General features: G+C 38.1%; 2 protein-coding genes across 3 annotated transcripts in view; both read left to right on the forward strand.

Annotated features, from left to right (window-relative positions):
- The first annotated feature begins 1,595 nt into the window (after nt 1-1,595).
- Nucleotides 1,596-18,803, forward strand: part of UHMK1 (U2AF homology motif (UHM) kinase 1) — a 28,103-nt gene continuing 10,895 nt past the window's right edge. The window contains exons 1-4 of one of the 2 annotated variants that reach the window (XM_006887367.1): nt 1,596-2,014; nt 3,272-3,564; nt 4,228-4,419; nt 7,857-7,951. In XM_006887367.1, coding sequence (XP_006887429.1) covers nt 1,747-2,014; nt 3,272-3,564; nt 4,228-4,419; nt 7,857-7,951 — 848 coding nt within the window. In that variant the 5' untranslated portion in view covers nt 1,596-1,746. The remainder of the gene's footprint in view (nt 2,015-3,271; nt 3,565-4,227; nt 4,420-7,856; nt 7,952-18,803) is intronic. The other variant, XM_006887366.1, reaches the window with a different exon arrangement.
- LOC102875651 (ashwin-like) overlaps nt 17,936-18,803 on the forward strand; it is a 9,489-nt gene continuing 8,621 nt past the window's right edge. Inside the window, exon 1 of the mRNA XM_006887365.1 lies at nt 17,936-17,951. The gene's annotated coding sequence lies outside the window, so the exon portion shown is untranslated. The remainder of the gene's footprint in view (nt 17,952-18,803) is intronic.

Consider the following 18,803-nt stretch of genomic DNA (forward strand, 5'->3'; position numbering starts at 1 on the left):
GGACAGAGCAGGGTTTAGGGCTGTTGTACATAGGGTTGCTATGAGTCTCAAGCGACTCGACGGCACATAACAACAACAACAACAACTACACTTATCACACACTTTAGTTTGTGGGTTGAAATCCCTATTTGATATATTAGTTTAAATAAAAATCTGAAGCTTTTACTGATTAAGCCTAAAGATTACAACCTTCAGTATAGATTATACCTCAATATATAAAGTAGATATAAATCCTTACAACCAGAGTAATAAACAGCATCATACTAAACACAGAAAATATTATCCATAAAAAATGCTTTGGGAATCAGCTAGAAGTAAATCAAATGATACATCACATGAGACAAATCTGTTGCAAAGCTTTCTTTAAGGTGCTAAGGATGTCACCCTGAGGACTAAGGTACATCTGGCCTAAGTCATGGTATTTTTAATCACCTCATATGTGTGTGAAAGTTAGACAATAGGTAAAGAAGGCAGAAGAAAAATTAATTTCTTAATGGTATTGATGGAAAATTTTGAATATATCATGGTGTGTCAAAACAGGAAACAAAACTGTCTCATAAAAAGTGCAACTGAACTGCTCTTTAGAACGAAAAATGGTGAGACTTTGTCTCACATATTTTGTGCATATTTTCAGGAAGGGTCAATCCCAGCAGAGGAAGGACATCTTGCTTGGTAGACAGAGAAAAAGGGGAACACCTCCAACAAGGTGGATTGACACTGGGGTTACAGCTATGGGTCCAAGCATAGCTTAAGTTGCGAGGATGGCACTAGAACAGGCAGTGTTTCCTTGTGTTGTACCTGCGGTCAATATAAGTAGAAACTGACTTGATGGCACCTAACATTTGTTTACCCAGTATAAATTTGAGAACTTTCTACCAGAAATGTTTTCAGTAAGAATCAATTGATATATGAAAATTGCATATGACAGTGTTCCACAGGAGTGGATTTGTTTTTGATGACGCAAGGTGAATTTAAAGGAGCACAAGGGTTTGGGTAAGTAGAATTTAGTGATCGTGGAGTGATGGTAGCGGTAGTAAACCACGCCTTTAATAACAAAGGCATTCTTCTTTAATACCTTTTTAGAGGAATCTTAAGATGAGTTTTATTTTCCTGAACATTTCAATAAGCGAAAGGAACAATTTTCGTTTCAGATAATGCATATAAAAGTAATTAGCACTGGGCCTGGAATTGCAAGGAATTAATAAACGTTAGCATCTCTTTTCTCTCTGTTCTTTCCTCCAAGTCTAACTTCGTCTCATGCATTTTGGGCATGTTGCTAGGGGAGACATTCCTGGGAAGTTGACAGCATGCTTGGAAAGGGGGAGGGTCAGCGAAGGAGAGGAATATCCTCAATCAGATGGATTGACCCGGTGACCGCAGCAAATGGGCTCACATGTATCAGAGATGGTGAGGATGGCTCATGATAGGACACGGTCCAGATCTTTTGTTCATAAGGTCGCTATGAGTAGTTTGCTTGAAGAGATCAGAAAAACAACAAACCTTCAAAACTACACAAGCTCTCCTTCAAGTTGTAGGATTGGTTCTTTCTCTATTTCCGGCTTCTGGGACCCGGTCACATGACAGCTTCCGGTGTCATGGCAGCCTGAAGTCCCTGGAGTTGTAAGGCGGCTGCAGGTTCCTCCCTGCGGAGCCGCTGATCCAGCAGGCGGGGATGTGACCACGGGCCTTTCCGGCCTGCCCCGGGCGTCGCATCAACTCCCGTGTCAGTGCCCTCAATCTCCACTGATGGCGGGGTCCAGCTGCGCTTGGGGCGCGGAGCCACCGCGGTTTCTGGAGGCCTTCGGGCGGCTTTGGCAGGTACAGAGCCGCCTGGGCAGCGGCTCCTCCGCCTCGGTGTATCGGGTACGCTGCTGCGGCACGCCCGGCTCACCCCCTGGCGCCCTCAAGCAGTTCTTACCGCCGGGAACCACCGGGGCGGCGGCATCGGCCGCGGAGTATGGTTTCCGCAAAGAGAGGGCGGCGCTGGAGCAGTTGCAGGGTCACAGGAACATCGGTAATTGCTGTTGTCCTCCCATCTTTTCTTGCTCTTGTCCTGATCCGGACATCAGCTACCCTTTCTCAGCCTACCTCTCCAAATTTTATCCTTTGCGCGAGTGAAATGGATGTGATCCTCACGTTGTTACCCGAACCATCCCTCTTTAACTCTTACTGTCTGCATTACGGTGGAGTTGGTGGTCTGCCTTGCTTGGCCCCGGTCATATAGTAGTAGATGCTCAATCAATTCTACTTTGCTTTTGCTTCGAGCCGCACCTATGAGTTTGCATAGAGGTTTTTCTTTAGCGAAAGGAGGCAGATGTTTCTTTGCTAGATTGTCATCTCTTATGTGGAAATTTTTAAATCTTTGCATACGAGTGCAAAATGGGAACTATTTCCAGTGTTTTTAACATCAATGGCAATAACTCACTCAACTGTTATAATAAGCACTTGGAAGAAATGACTCAGTATTATATAGGAGTCCCTAAGAGAATAGGAAAATGGAAACCCTATCATTTTGGGCTTGTGAGACTATTTTCATGACTCAAATATTCAAAATGTATCATGATCACTGATCCATGAAAATTATCTTCACAGGCGTTATACCAGAGAGCTTATAATTCATTTTGGTTTTGGTTAGTAGAGATATATCTTACTTCCTGGCATACACAATTCATATTTTATTTGAAGAGTGACTTTTTAAATATTATCTTTGAGAAGAATATAATGCTATATTTATTTTAAAATTTAGCTCATTACATGATAATGTCACTTTAACCCTGGTATATAAGAGGAAAAATATTTTCGGGGCCTGAAGACTTTGGAAATGGCATTTGGGAAGTCTTACCTCTTTTATGAAGCTTGAACATATCTCTTGGATTCAAAAGAATAAATTATGTTTACCCACTATGATGTTTAAGAAAGTTACATAGTATTTTTTACATAGACTTTTGCTTTGGTTATCTTTGGCATTTTAAGTGCATATGTTGAAGCACTTTAGTGTATCCTGGTTGAGAGCTTGGTGAAACAATTTTGAGTCATTGTGCCACATGCAATCTTTAATGGTAATCAGCTTTTTAAAGTTGTCTCATCTTTTACTAAAAGAATCCAATTGCCCCCAAATCTTATTTGGGTAAAAAATACAGTGAAAACTTGCTTGTTCATCAGTGCACTTCTTAGCTAGACTATCCTAAGTGTGTATTACTGAATTACCTCTTTTAGTAGTAACTCATTCCAAATATCATCATAAGTATTATAATTTTTTTCCCTTTTCTAGTGACTTTGTATGGAGTATTTACAATCCACTTCTCTCCAAATGTGCCATCACGTTGTCTGTTGCTTGAGCTCCTGGATGTCAGTGTTTCGGAATTGCTTTTATATTCCAGTCACCAGGGTTGTTCCATGTGGATGATACAGCATTGTGCTAGAGATGTCCTAGAGGCCCTTGCTTTTCTTCATCATGAGGGCTACGTCCATGCAGACCTCAAACCACGTAACATATTGTGGAGTGCAGAGAATGAATGTTTTAAACTCATTGACTTTGGACTTAGCTTCAAAGAGGGAAATCAGGTAAGAAACACCCTCTCTCACCCCTATTCCTTTCTGCAGTTTAAAACCTAATGGTCGAGCCAAAATATTTTTTAAGCTAAAATATTTTTTTTAAATCGTAAACATGCTTTAGTAGAAACTTAAGAGGCATTTCTATCTAAATACTAAAGTGCCTGGGGGTAAGCAAACAAAAAATTTTCAATGCCACTAGTGAAAAAGAGTATATGTTTAGTTCAGCTGGGGGGAGCTGGGAATGTACAGATAGCTTTCAAATTATTGGGAACACCTCATCTACATAAAATACTTCTTTATTCTGTAGACATTTTGTTAATTGCTAGGTTACTGCTCCTAGTATAATCAGTTTTAGGATATTCTCATGGCAGAATGCATGGGACATTTACGATAAAACACTCCCTTCTCCATTGCAGAGTATTCTTATTTAACAGCAGTTACTAACAGGTAAGAGATAATTTAAGTAGTGTTTTATGAACAGAAATATGGAAAGTGTACAATTTACCTATAAGATCGGCCCAGTTTGTGAACAAAAAATTATAGAGTAGCCATGGACTAAAAATTCAAGGCATTCAGTTTGGCAGTGCTTTACTATACTTTTAAATAGGCTCTAGAGGTACATGAAAAGTGAAGAGCTTTTTATTGGCTGTAATATTTATTTGTCTTCTTTAGGATGTAAAATATATTCAGACAGACGGGTATCGAGCTCCAGAAGCAGAATTGCAAAATTGCTTGGCCCAGGCTGGCCTGCAGAGTGATACAGAATGTACCTCAGCTGTTGATCTGTGGAGCCTAGGAATCATTTTACTGGAAATGTTCTCAGGAATGAAACTGAAACATACAGTCAGATCTCAGGAATGGAAGGTAAACTGCACCAGTGCTTTTCTTTACTGTCCTTAATCCCAATTTAAGTACCCAGTCAGTGGTTCTCGCTGAAGACTCTTATTACTTCTTTATACTCCTTCTTCTTTATACTCCTTTATACTCCTCTTCCTGTATTTATGATATATTGCATGTTTCTATTGCCTCTTGTTCCTACAGAGGTGCTGGTGAATATTGCATACTCATTATTCCCAGCCTGGGACTTAGCATAAAGTAAGTGGTTAATAAAATACTTGAATATATATGTTTTCAAGGGAACTTTGGTGGCCTAGTATTCAGGGGCTGCACTGCCAACCCAAAAGCACATGGTTCAAATCCACCTGCTGCTCCATGGAGTCAGTTGGACAGTCTTCTCCTGTGCAGTTTACTACTTCTGAAAACCTGCTAAATGGTCAACTATGAGTTAGTTCTGACTTGAGAGCACACAGCAATAACAGTAGAAAATGGCAAGACTGTACCTATTAATAGTAAAAAACTTTCAAGACTTGGAAAAACAAAGCTGTTCCATGAGTCCCAGCTCTCACACATTTGATTGTAGTGGGCTAAAGAAGGAGTCCGAAGGCACAGTAGTTAAACTAAGGTGGTAACCAAAGGGTCAGTGTTTGAAACTGCCAATTAGGCAGTTTTGTTAGGGTTATTCTGAGTTGGAATCGTCTCAACTGCACACAACAATGAGTTCTAAAGTGCTGTGAACACAAAACAATTGATATGAGTAAAATAACCTTCACATAGCACTTTTAAGTTAATGCTTTCTACTTAAGTATTTATTTTTTTTCTTTGCTTTTTTAAAAAAATATAATTTGAATACAAGTTACAAAGCTAATGCAGTTTTTCATACACATTTTGTTTTTTACATTAATTTCACTACCCACAATGAAATCACAAAAATATAGAGCAATTCACAAATTTGCATATCATCCTTATGCAGAGGTCAGGCTAATCCTCTATGTATTGTTCCAGTTTTAGTATGTATATATGCTGCTGAAACAAGCACTTAAGTATCTTAATGCATAAACATATTGAATCCTCCTAGCAGCTCCATGAGTGTATTTATAGAATGATGCCATCAGTTTTTCTTATTCTCCAAGTGAGAAACTGAAGGCACAGTTAAGTACAGCATCTTGTTCCAGATCATACACCTGGGTATTACAGAAATCCTCAAATTCTTTTTCTCCTCCAACATCTAGTGTGCTGCCTACAGTTCCATATTGCTTCTTCTTTACTCCATATGTGAACTGTGCTGGTAAAATAACTGCTACTTTTAAACATTGTTTCTGTAGGGACATTGCTCAAGTTCTAAGCAACTGAAATGTAAATGAAATTGTTATGTGTCAATAAGTTAGAAATTAACAATGTCATGTCTTCAAACGTATTAGGAGACTTTGATGTGATAATAGTATACTTTGTGCTTAAGCCTTGATAAATAATATGCTTAAGAAATAATTGGTTTGATATTAGACCTAGCACATAGTTTTCTCTTTTTTATAAAAAACCTTTTTTTAGTGGAGGTTTACAAATCACTGCAATTGATTAGTCATTCATAGACATTTTATTTTGTAATATTAACTAAAATTTACTAATGTGATTAATTCTCTCTAGGGAGCTCTGGTGGCCTAATGGTAAGAAGCTGTAATACATTCTCAAAGGCACCTGGTTCAAATCCACTAGCTGCTCCGTGGGGGAAGTTTGGGCCCTTCCCGTATGATTAACTGTCTCTGAAAACCTGCCAGAGGGTCAGTTTTGGGTTGGTTCTGACTCAGGAGTACACAACAACAATGAAATAATCAAACCCTTAATGTTATGGAACACTTTATGAATTTGCATTTCAACCTTGTGCAGGGGCTATGCTAATTGTTTCTGTATCATTCCAATTTTAGTATGCATAAAATCACATAAAATCAACTAAACACAAAGTAGTTTCTGTCAAATCATTTCTAACTTATGGTGACCTCGTATGTGTCAGAATAGAACTCTCCTTTGGGTTTTTATTGGCTTATTTTTCAGAAGTAGATTGCTACACCTTTTTTCCATGGTGTCTTTGGATGAACTCAGACCTTCAGCCTTTCAGTTTATGTATGAACACATTTAACTCTTTCACCACTCATGGACTCCATATAGTTTCATTTATTTTAAACTACTAATCACCAATTTCTGGTATAGCAGTTCCTGGAAAGAATTAATGGTTTACTGGGAGTATCAAACACTTTTTGTGAGTGAGAAGAAGCTAAATATAGCAGCCTTTTCCAGTAAAGCAAGTACCATTCTTTATCATTGGTACTTTCATATTTATTAGCTTTGACTGTTTTTCAGACTGATCAGAACTAAATCACACTTGGATTTTCATGTGTATTAAGGGAATGATCAGTCCTATTTGCCATTGTAGACAAAATGTTATTACTCATTTTTATCACTTTGGAGACGAATTGTCAAGTTGGTATGAATGTATGCTCTGAAATTAAACTAGTATTCACCAAACCATTTTATTGTCTGAGAAATGAAGATGATCATAGCTTAGAGTGTTGAGAATAAAAAAGACACACTCCTAAAACTAAGTAGCTTAGTCTCTATCACTTGGTACATCTTCAGTACGTTTTGAGTAATAATAATGGTGTCAGATCTTTTTACTCATATATACATAGTTCCAAGTTCTTAGCTAACCTGATATTCAAGGAGAAAATGTTAGTGTTTCTTAAGGATCTTGAAAGTGAATCAAGTGGCAAAGGTTTTTGAATCTTGCCTCATTTTCTTTTTGATAGTTCATTTCTTTCTGTGTGAAACCAAAGACATCCTGACCAGCACATATTCCTTTTCTTACTTTGCAGTGAACTACGTTTTTAAAATTTTTTCCATTATTTTCTTATTGTATAGTTTATTTACAAAATTTGAGTACATTTTTTTCCTTAGAATGAATATCTTTTTTTCAGACCAGATTCTTCCAGTTTCCCTCACCCTGTCATCAAATTGTACAATCCCATGGTTAATCCACCCCCCTCCTACACATCCTCACCCCACTGTTTCCACCCTCCCCCCATCTTGGATTCTTATACTCACTCTACATTAGTGGTTTTATACAATATTTATCTTTGTAGGACTGAGTCAGTTCACTCAGCATTATGCTCTCCAGTCCCTCCCAAGCTAGTTAATAAAATTTTGTGTGGTTTTACTTTCGTTATTTCTTTCTTTGCTCGCTCACCAAGTAAAATGTTCAGAGTGCTAGATGCTGAAGGTAGAGAAAAAAATGTTCCTCCTCTCTTTCAGTCTCTTATATAATTTTTGTACAAAATTTCCTCAATTAAGATTGTAAATTTTCATAAGAGTATTTTCTTTGCATTTTACTAACAAAGTATAGTGCTGTGTGCTTCCTGGTCAATAGAGATTATTCTCAACGACCAAACAAAGACTTTTCTTCTCTTTTCTAGGCAAACAGTTCTGCTATTATTGACCACATATTTGCCAGTAAAGCAGTGGTGAATGCCGCAATTCCAGCCTATCACCTAAGAGACCTTATCAAAAGGTACATTGAATGTGCTTTCAGATTCCTTTGGTTTTACCTACTATATGAAGACTTTCTTTATGAATGGATTTATATACTTTGCTTTATCATATAGAGGTTTTGTTTCCTTAGAATAAGAATTTTAGTTTAGGATCTTTGCAGGCTAACTTCCTATGTAGAGCTTGTTGTGTTCTGAGTCAGAACTGACTCCTAGTTAATCCTACAGTGGGTTTTCAGAGACTTAAATAGCATGAGAGGAGATAGCCCATCTTTCTCCTGTGGAGAACCTGTGCCTGGGGTAGAGAGTTTCCCTTATAGAGCCCAAGTAATCTAGTTTCAGAGAACTGTCCTTTTGTTCTTCCTGGCAGGTTGTAGTTGCTAGGAGATAGTTGCCCACCTAATAGATAGTGGTCTATTTTATCTTTGAACTTTCTCTTGTAGCTCTAACAATTATATAGACTTGATGGGAAACACATTTTAAAGAGAATCTTTATTAACTAAAGCTGAGTTTGCTTTTGGACTACCACAAAAACGAAACAAACAAACAAAAATACCTTTTGAGTTGTTGTTGTTGTTCTTGTTGTTTATTGCCCTCAAGCATGACTCATAGCTACTCTATGAACAAAAGACCGAATGCCTTTCCATAACTATCGTCGTTTCTCCAAGTTCATAGAGTTTCCAGAGGCATGTGGTTTAGGAAGTGGATGCCACACCTGCTTCCAAACCTGTTTTACAATTGCGTGCTCCACCAAACACTGTCCACATTGGGAAACCATTCTGGTATTTGATACACCAATGGCACAAGGTTCAGCATCACAACAAACCCAGGTTACTTCAGGTTACAGCACATTGACAGAGTGATGTACAAAGTGGAAGAGTGTTCCTCCAGATATAACAGCACTAGTCTCATTTAGCGGTGGTTAAGTGTTGTCACGACAAATACAGCTGAAAGTAAGCTTTGCACAAAAGACCTGAATATCAATTCTGTACATTTAGAGAGTTTGTAGAGTTTCCAGCGGCATCTAGTTTAGGAAGTGGATGCCACTCCTGCTTCCCAGCATAAATCAATCTGGAAGCTCATCCAAACATTGTACATAATGGGTAACCATTAGGCATTTGATAAGACTATGGGACAGTGTGCTGCATTACAGCAACACCAAGTTGTTCAGTTCAGCAAATAGACAAAAGATTGCTGTATCATTTGACTATTCGTTCGAAAACTAATAAATAAAGCCACACCTTTGAACTGACCTCCACCCTTGGTCAAAGGCTCAAGAACACTCATTCTTGGGGGGAAAAGAGCAGTAACACACATCAAACATGACCCTAAAAACTTCTCTTAATGTGACCGATGTGACTGCCATCAAGATGCTAGCTAGCAGCTAAACTAGTGGAGGCTCCAGGCCCCCACATTTTGAGTAAGATATTTATTATACTTTAATTACTTTTTAAAGCCTCTGAGAACAAGGTGTGTATTTGTGATTTCTGAATAGATCCACAGTAAAGATTTTTAAATTAAGAAAAAATAGTATAATAATAAACACTTAAGCTTTTCAGATTTCTATCATTATAAGCCAGAAAAGAACCAAATAATCAGTTTTCTTGAAAAGAGGTTTCTTTGAAATCTTGCCTCTATAATTCACCAAAGTTAGTTGTGGTTTTATTTAGTTTTAGATTTTTTAATAAAGCTTCTGAGGAATGTTCAATAAATAATGCAGAGAGGTTCCCTTTACTCAGTTTCCCCAGTGGTAATATCTTCTGCTACTGTAGTCAAAATTAACCCCCAACAAATTAAAACTCAGAACTGTTGAGTCAGAACACTCATTGCTGACCCTCCAGAAGTTTTTTCAGAGACTATAAATTGTATGTGAGGACATTGCCCATCTTTTTCCTTGGCAGATTCAAACCTCATGCCTTTGGTTTGGCAATGTAGCCCCCTTCCTCCTAGACTACCTCTATAACTATAGATGTTTTGTTGTTGTTGTTATTGTTGTTGTTGTTGTTATGTGCCGTCGAGTTGCTTCTGATTCATAGCGGCCCTAAACTCTGCTCTGTCCTGTACCAATCGCACTGTCTCTGACACACCCATCCAAATTACCCCAGTCACTGAATCAATCCACCTCATAGAGGGCCTTCCCCTCCTGCTCTTTCCCTCCACCCTACCAAGCATGATGTCCTTCTCCAAGGACCTGTCTCTCCTCGCAACATGTCCAAAGTATGTTAGACAGAGCCTCAGAATCCTTGCCTCCAAGGAGCCACCCGGTTTAACCCTTTCCAGGATGAATCTGTTTGTTTTCTTAGCAGTCCATGGTACTCTCAATACTCTTCTCCAGCACCACAGCTCAAAGGCATCAATTCTCCTTCTATCCTCCTTGGTCATTGTCCAACTCTCTGATGCATAACAAGTGATAGCAAAGACCATGGCCTGTATCAGATGCACCTTAGTCTCCAAAGAGATACCATTGATCTTCAGCACTTTGGAGAGGTCCCTAACAGCAGACTTTCCCATGGCAATATGCCTTTTAATTTCCTGGCTACTGGTGCCTAGAGTGTTGACTGTGGAGCCAAGCAAACTAAAGCTGTGAACAATCTCAGTCTCTTCATCATCCATCCTGATGCTGCCTACTAGCCCAGTGGTGAGAATCTTTGTCTTCTTGATATTGAGCCTCAATTCATATTGAAGGCTGCAGTCCTTGACCCTCTGCAGCAAGCACTTCAGGTCCTCCTCAGATTCAGCAAGCAGGGTTGTGTCATCTGCATAACACAGATTGTTGATAGATCTTCCACCAATCTTGACTCCACATTTCTCCTCATAGAGCCCAGCCTCCTGGATAATCCTTTCTGCATACAGGTTGAAATGGTATGGAGATAGGACGCATCCCTGGCATACGCCCTTCCCAATTTTGAAGCATGCAACTATAGCTATAACTATAGTACAAAATAAAAACCAGGAGATTGACATTAGTACAGTCCACAGATCATACTCAAATCCATTATGTAGTTTGTGTGGATGTGTGTTTCAGATTAGTATTCAATAGCTATGGGTACCTGGTAACATTACAAACTGCATTTTACATTGATACAATGATACAATGATGCTATAGAAATATAATGGATTCAAGACTGAAAGTTATCTAATGTCTAGCATTGACTTTGTAATTATTTGGAATTTGGTGTTTTAATATTTATTTTTCCTGATCTAACATTGGCATAGTAAATTATAATAAAATAAAAAAATAAAAAACTCACTTCTAGAGTTAACTTTTTGATAGATTTCTTTTTGGTGGTTTTTCTGTGTATTTGTTTGTGTTATATATACATTACAATATTTTTTTCCCCATTTGACAATTTCGACAGTTTGTTGAGTGACATTAGTTGCATTTATCACAGTGTGTCAACATCCTCTTTGTGTTGAGTTTGTTCCTTTTCTAGTGACTCTCATTTCCCTGCCTCCTTATCTTTTTGTCTTCTCTTTTGAGTAATTGTTGACCTTTTGGTATCATATTAATGGTTTTTAAGTAGGGCATCGGTCTTACACATCAAAACTCAAACTCATTGCCCTCAGATTGAAACTGATTCCTAGCTGACACCTCCATATGGCTTTTGAGGCTGTAAACCACACATTTGGAGATGCTTTCTTTGTCCCTCAGAGCTGCTGGCAAATTCAGACCATCAGCATGGGTTAGCATAGCTCTCTAGACTATTGTTTATTTGTATGCCACTCTGCTGTTTTGCTGAATGGGATAGACTCAGTTCTAGGCTTAAAGAGTTTCTCAGTATCTCTGTTCACTGCTGATGTTGTTTGGTTTTCCCTCCACCCCCTATTCTTAGACCTATTTTAATAAAAGCAAATAAACCTGACCCCCAGATAAAACATCATCTCTCACCTTTTCTGATCCTACCCAGCAGATAATCCCCCATACTATAAGGTCACTGAGGAAGGACAGAACCCAATTCAGGCCAAGAAAGACAGTTGATTGGGGGGAAACTGTCAAGCTTACTCTAAAGCAGAGACCAGCCACTACTTAGAGTGGAGTTTTATATTGTCTCAGAAGAAAATTGGGGAGTTAGGATGTTTACAGCTGCTTGGTACAAGATAAGGGAGCAGGTCTGGGGTCATAGTTAGTTATTCCTGGGAAAGGGAGGTGAAATAGTTTTGCAGCTCTAACAGAGATAAACAGAGTTGCAGCTGCTGCTTTGATCATTTCTGTGGCTGTTCTGGGGAAAGGGAAAGAGAGAAGCTCCACGCCTCTTAACATTCCAGCCTTTTGTTATAGATTGGGGCTTTTGAGATTCTCTTCTATAGCTACTTCTTGTTGAACGAGGGCAACTGTCTAAAGGAGGGAAAGGCTCTTGATTTTAGGCATCGGAGTTTGCAGTTGTGACAAAGGAGGGTAATGGGTGGTACCCAGCTGATAATATGAGGAGTTCACAGACTATATGGTTGGCTAAGGCTCTCATCTGCTCCTGTAGAAAACTTAGTCAGCAGGATAGTTTTAGGTTGTTGAGAATTGAGATCTGTGTTGGATGTTGTTGAATTTAAATGACAAATGGCCTTTAACCTTTGAGACCAGTAAGACTGTTGAGAGAAGCATGACAGGGAGGGAGAAGTTTGGCATCTTCAGGAGGGTACAAGCCAGATCAATAAAGAGTCTAGATAGGCTCTTGCATTACTCACATGGAAGTGGAGAGTATGGCCTCTCTCTGGGCATTCTTCTGGTCAGTGAACCATGTGTTAGATAGAAAAAAGAATGAGAGACAGAAAGAAAGAAGCTGGTCCCAACAAACAGTCCTTTATTCTGTGGTCTGGGAGGGACACCAAGTAAAGTAAGCATGTGAGGAGAAGGTCAAAATGATGCCGCTTTAAAAAAAAAATTAATATCTGCTTCATATTTTCCTCCCCTTCTATCTGAGAGAAAACTGTTGTGACCCTAATGTGAATGGCACTGGTGGTACCAGGCACCATCTAGTTGTTCTGGTGTCAGGGTGGGTGAGATAGTGCCTGGTAGACTTACTTCTTTGTTGTTCTGTTTAGTTTGGAATTTTTATCAGAGCCATTTTAGTTGGAGTAATAAAGTATATCATTGTAGTTTTGAATTGCTAAGGATCATCAACATCTTTTCATGTATTTGTTAGCTGCTTTGTTATCCTGTTTGGTAAAGGTTCTGTGTATGCCCTTGCCCATTTAGTTCCTGAGTTGTCTTTTTGTTGAATTGTTGCAGTTTTTCTAGATTTTAGAAATTAGATATCTACTCCTGATTGCACAAGCCCATAAATTCCTCCACTCATTTTGTGCTACCTTTAAAAAGTTGGGCTACGGCTTCCTCAGATTAATTCCTTCTTTTTGCTCTTTGCTGGGGATGATACAAAATCAGTTCTGTTCCAGAATAGGTGCAGTGAGTGAACATGCCTAATTTTAGCTGGTAGGTTCTAGCTTCTGTGTCATCCCCGTTCTTCCTCTCGCCTGCTTCTGGACTCATCCCAACTCTTCTAGTGTCTCCTCTGCCATCTGGAATTCTGTGCTTTAAGTCTGTACTTGCTTTTATTAGCTTGTTCGGTGTGTTAGGGAACTCTGGTGGTGTAATTTGAAGGGGGTTATGTTACTAACCCAAACCTTCTCTGGTGGTTCTAATTCACCAGTAACTCCAAGAAAGATGAGCAGTTTTCTTCCTGTGATTTACAGCTTCATAAACCCAGTGGATGGTTGGCTGTGAATCATTCCCCACTCGATTACAAAGATTCCACCTGCCATCCCCCCTTCTCCAGTGGGTTATTTGCTGAAAGACTTAATGGGAGCCCATACTTGTTTCATCTTGCTCCAGGTCTAATCATTCAAAGTATTTAAACCTTTTTTTTTTAATAGGATTAATTATGTTGTCAGGTGACATCAGTCTGGTTCCAACTCTTATTAACGCTGTGGACAGTAGAAAGAAATGCTACCTGGACCTACCTCATCCTTACAGTCAGTCACTGCTGTTCTTGAGCCTCTTGTAGCCACTACTTAAGTCCACCTCATTGAGGATGTTGACCTGTCTTTTATTGAGCATATGAAGACATTGGACTGTATGGATCAAAACAAATTATGACCCTCTTTTTTGCTGGCATACTACTTTACCAACCATGCTATCCTTTTCTAGGTATTAGACCCTCCAGATAATGTGCCCATAGTCTAGTAGATGAAGTCTTGCCATCCTTGTATTCAAAGAGCATTCTCACAGCACTTCCTCCAAGATAGATTTGCTTATTCTTTTACCATTCCATGATACACTCAGTAATACTTGCCATAACTCACTATTATTCTTTGGTATTCCTTATCCATTGTTCAACTTTAATATACACATGAGGTGATTGTGTCAGATGTACCTTAGTCTTCAGAGAAACCTGTTTTATAGCACTTTAAAGAGATCTTTGTGGTGCTCTCGCCTAGTGCAAAGCACCATTTAATTTCTTGATTGCTGATTGCATGGGTGCTAAGTGTGGATCCAAGGAAAATGAAATCTTTGACATTTTCTGTCTTTTTTTCTGTTCATCATGATTTTGCTTATTGGTTCAGTTGTGAGGATTTTTGTTTTATGTTGAGGTACAATCCATAGTGAAAATTTTATAGTCTTTTCTCTTGATCAGTAGTTCTTCAGGTCTTCTTCCTTTTTAGCAAGTAAGGTTGTCATCTACATATTGCTAATAATTAGTGAGTTTCACTGTAATCTTCTAATTCTAAAGCTATATTCTTTATATAATCAGCTTCATAGGTTATTTGCTTAGCATACAGACTGAACAAGTACAGTGAAAAGATGCAGTTATGACACATACCTATCTTGATTTTAAACCATGCAGTATCCTGTTCTGTTTGAACAACTGCTTCTTGACCTATATATCTGTGCTTCTTAGCTCAGATCTTGGTCATAGTTCTGTATAAGCACAGTGAATTGTTCTGAAATTCCTATTCACGATTGGTATGCCTGTATATAGTCAATGAAACATAGGCAAACGTATTTCTGGCATTCTCTGTTTCCAGCTAACATCTGTTTGTTAACATCAGTAATACATAAAGTTCCACGTCCTCTTCTGATTCTAGCTTAGATTGCTGACAGTTCCCTGGTGATGCACTGCTGCAATTATTTTTTAATTACGTTGAGAAAGATTTTTACTTGCATGTGATATTAATTATACTAACAATTGTAAACTCATTACTGTGGCCTTAGAAACAACTCATAACTGACCCTCCATTGGATATGTGAAGCTGTAAGTCACATGGGAGGTGACCGTCTTTCTCCCGTGGGGCCACTGGTGTACTGGGCCTACCAGAGAGGTGTGATCTTTGTGTTAACAGTGCAACTGCATAAAGACTAGGCCACCAGAGCAATATTAATGATAATATTCTATAATTGATAAAAATTAAGACAGATTAAAAATAGTAAAAGAAATATAGGCCTTAATGAATAAGGTATTATTTATTATTCCTATTCAGATCAAGAAGTAGAGTTTTTCACTTATTCTGGCAACCTTCTGTGTTCTTAATTGCAAGCTTCTTTTTCATCCCCAAAATTTACCACTATGGTGATTTTGTGGTAGGGTTTTTGGTTTTTTTTTAAATTTCTTTATAGTTTTGATATTCAAGTATACAACCTATAACACTACAGCTTAGTTGTGTTTTTTTTTCTTTTTAAAAGAGAGAAAACATTTTTTATTCCTTTAGTGTAAAAGATACGCTTTCCTGTCTCCTCTCACCTTTTCCCTTTTGCCATTTGTTGAAGAACAGGAGTGTTGGACCAGTATAGTTTTTAACATTCTGAATTTTGCTGTCTGTATCATTGTAGTATAAGTTAATATATTTCCCTTTCTGTAAAATTGGTAATTGTATTTAGAAGTTTTGTTTTTATTTCCAAGTATCCCTATTACATATCAGAGACCTCTCCAAATTGATTTCAGGGCAGTGATGTCACTTTGAAAACTAAGTGTGCCTGATTCAGACCATGGTCTTTTCAATCATTTGCTATATACATCTGGGAGCTAAACTCCCAGATGTAAGAGTACTTTTCCTGTATACTGCTAAAAGATCAAACAGATATGTCTTGGAGAAGGTGCAGCTAGAGTACTTTACGGAAGCAAAGGTAATTAAACATCATCTCACATACTTTGGGCATGTTGCTAGGAGAGGATCTTTCTTGGAGATGGACATCATGCTTGGGATGGTGGAGGGTAGGGGAAGGAGGAAGACCCTCAACCACATGGACTGATACAGTGACTGCAGCAATCTGTTGTTCATAGTGTCATTATGGGTCATTATCGACTCTGTGGCACCTAACACCACAAGAAGGAAGGCCCTCTATGAGGTGGATTGATTCAGTGACTGGGATAATAGCGATGGGAGTGTCAGAGACAGTGTGATTGGCACAGGACAGAGCAGAGTTTAGGGCTGTTGTACATAGGGTCGCTATGAGTTGGAAGCGACTTGATGGCACATAACAACAACACAATGGATTTAAATGTATTTTACTTCAGTTCATTTTCATTATCCTAGTCAAAGATGAAATGTCCCTGTTTTTGGTGAAATAAGCCATGTCTTCAAGAAGCTTAGTTTCTTTTAATAGGAAATGGAATTTTAAAACTAAAGTTGGGGCAGAACCCCAAAAATTGGAGCACTGGAAATAGTAATTTTGTCTGGGATTTTTAAACGGAGAGATCATACTGATATTTCTAATTTAAGTTCAGGACCACAGGATTTTTTTTTTTTAATTTTATTATTTTGTGTGTGTGCTGTCAAATCAGATCTGACTGGTATAGATTATTCCTCCTTCTCCAGCAGAGCATCTGGTGGATTTGAACCATGCACCTCTGGGATTGCAGTACACCTTCTTGCCACTAGGCCACCAGAGCTCTCCAGGATTTTTTTTTTTACTTAACTTACTTCTATATTACATCTGTATCCATTTTCTTTCAAGAATTCTGATCCTGAAAGACAAAGGGAATGTTAGAATATTCATAATGGCCTCAAGTATCAGAGATGATGAGAATGGCACAGATACTGCAAGGTTCAGGTCTGTTATTCATAGAGCCTCTGTGAATTGTAATTGACTAGACAGGACCTAACAACAACAGTATTTATTGTACTTGTAAAAATAAAATAATAACATACTAATAAACTACTGAAAGCAAAGATTCTTTGGTTTTTATATGTGCTTTTAAAAGTACTGTACATCATCAGATAATGTTGTACTTTTAAACCTCATTTGCTTTTAGATCTCCATATAAATATATATTTAATGCTTATGACCAGTCTTGTTAATCTCTCTCTAGTCATATTAGATTACTGAAGCTTCTTCTCTAGAGATTATAGGATCAGTAGCTTCTGAGTTCTTGTATATTAGTAATAATTTAACTTTACTGATTATGTTCCTGAAAATCTGTTTAGCTGGATATGAAAAATTCTTGACATACATTTACTCACCCCCTGGTGACCCCCCAAGTATCTTACTAAATACGTTACTCTATTTTCTTCTGGAATATAGTGTTGCTGTATTCTGACAGCCTAATGTTTCTTCATTCAGAGTTTCTAGGTCCTTTTTGTGTGCTTAAAGAATTTCATACTTTTGTATAAGCTTAGTAATTTTGTCAGAATATATTTTTATTTTAATTGTTCAAAGCTAGTAGTTTAAAGATCATGAGATGCTATTTCAGTATTTAGTTTTTTACTTTGTAAACATTTATTTTAGGAAAATTTTCTTAAAATCTTTATTTGTGATATTCTCTTGCATTGGTTTCCATTTTACATGTTCTTACCTATGCTAGATCTGCTTGCCTATATTCAGTGTTACCTTGTTGTTGTTAGGTGCCGTCGAGTCAAGTGAACAAAAGCTCTGAAAACCCTGTTCTATCCTGTGCCATCCTCACACTTCCTGACACAAAAGAGCCCATTGATGTAGTCACTGCATCAGTCCACATGGTTGAGAGTCTTCCTCTCCCTTCACCGACCTTCCAGCCATCATGCCTTTCTCCAAGGAATGGCCCCTCTTAGCAACATGTCCAAAAGTAGTGAGGCAAAGCCTTATCGTTCTTGCCTCCAAAGAGTACTCCAAGAGGGCTGCACTCTCTCCAAGACATTTTTATTTATTCTTTTGGCCAATTCGATGGCACATAACAACAACGTGGGATGATCTTCTCCAGCAGCACAGCTCAAAGGTGTCAGTTTTTCTTCTGTCATCCTTATTTACTGTCCCCTGTCCAGCACTCAGATGCACAGCAAGTGATTGGAAAGACTATGGCCTAAATCAGACGTACCTTGGTCTTCAAATTGACATCATTACTCCTTAATAATTTGGAGAGGTCCCTAACTGTAGATTTGCCCAGTGCATTGCATCTCCTTATTTCCTGACTGCTAGTACCAAGGGTATTAATTGTAAATCCAAGCATAGTTATTTTCTCTTTCATCTTTTTACCTCTATTATTATTTCTTTTTAGTGTTTAAATTTTTTCCTCCTTTGCACCTTCCCTTTGTCTTTAAGGCACAATGTGTTGCATTAGTTAATTTTGTGTTCCTTCTGGCGTAATGTTATTTTATGGTTTTTTATTTCAGAGTCTTTCTGGAGTTCTTTTACTCATTTTTGAAATTTATTATTTTAATATATGCTGTTCTTATATAATTGGAAAGTCTTTAACTTGTTTTGGAGTGGTAGGTTCCAGTTTTTATCTGTTTTATGAACCTGTTTTTTGGCATGTGTTCATTGTTTAAAGGGTTGTTAATTTTCAATTCTCATATTTTTTTAATGTAAGTTTTGTTATGCATTGATTATGCAAAGGCATTTGACTGTGTGGATCATAACAAACTGTGGCTGACTCTGAGAAGAATGGGAATCCCAGAACATTTAATTGTGCT

The sequence above is a fragment of the Elephantulus edwardii genome, unplaced genomic scaffold, assembly GCF_000299155.1.
Source record: "Elephantulus edwardii isolate Elephantulus edwardi_28Jun2011 unplaced genomic scaffold, EleEdw1.0 scaffold00057, whole genome shotgun sequence".
NCBI classification, from domain to species: Eukaryota; Metazoa; Chordata; class Mammalia; order Macroscelidea; family Macroscelididae; genus Elephantulus; species Elephantulus edwardii.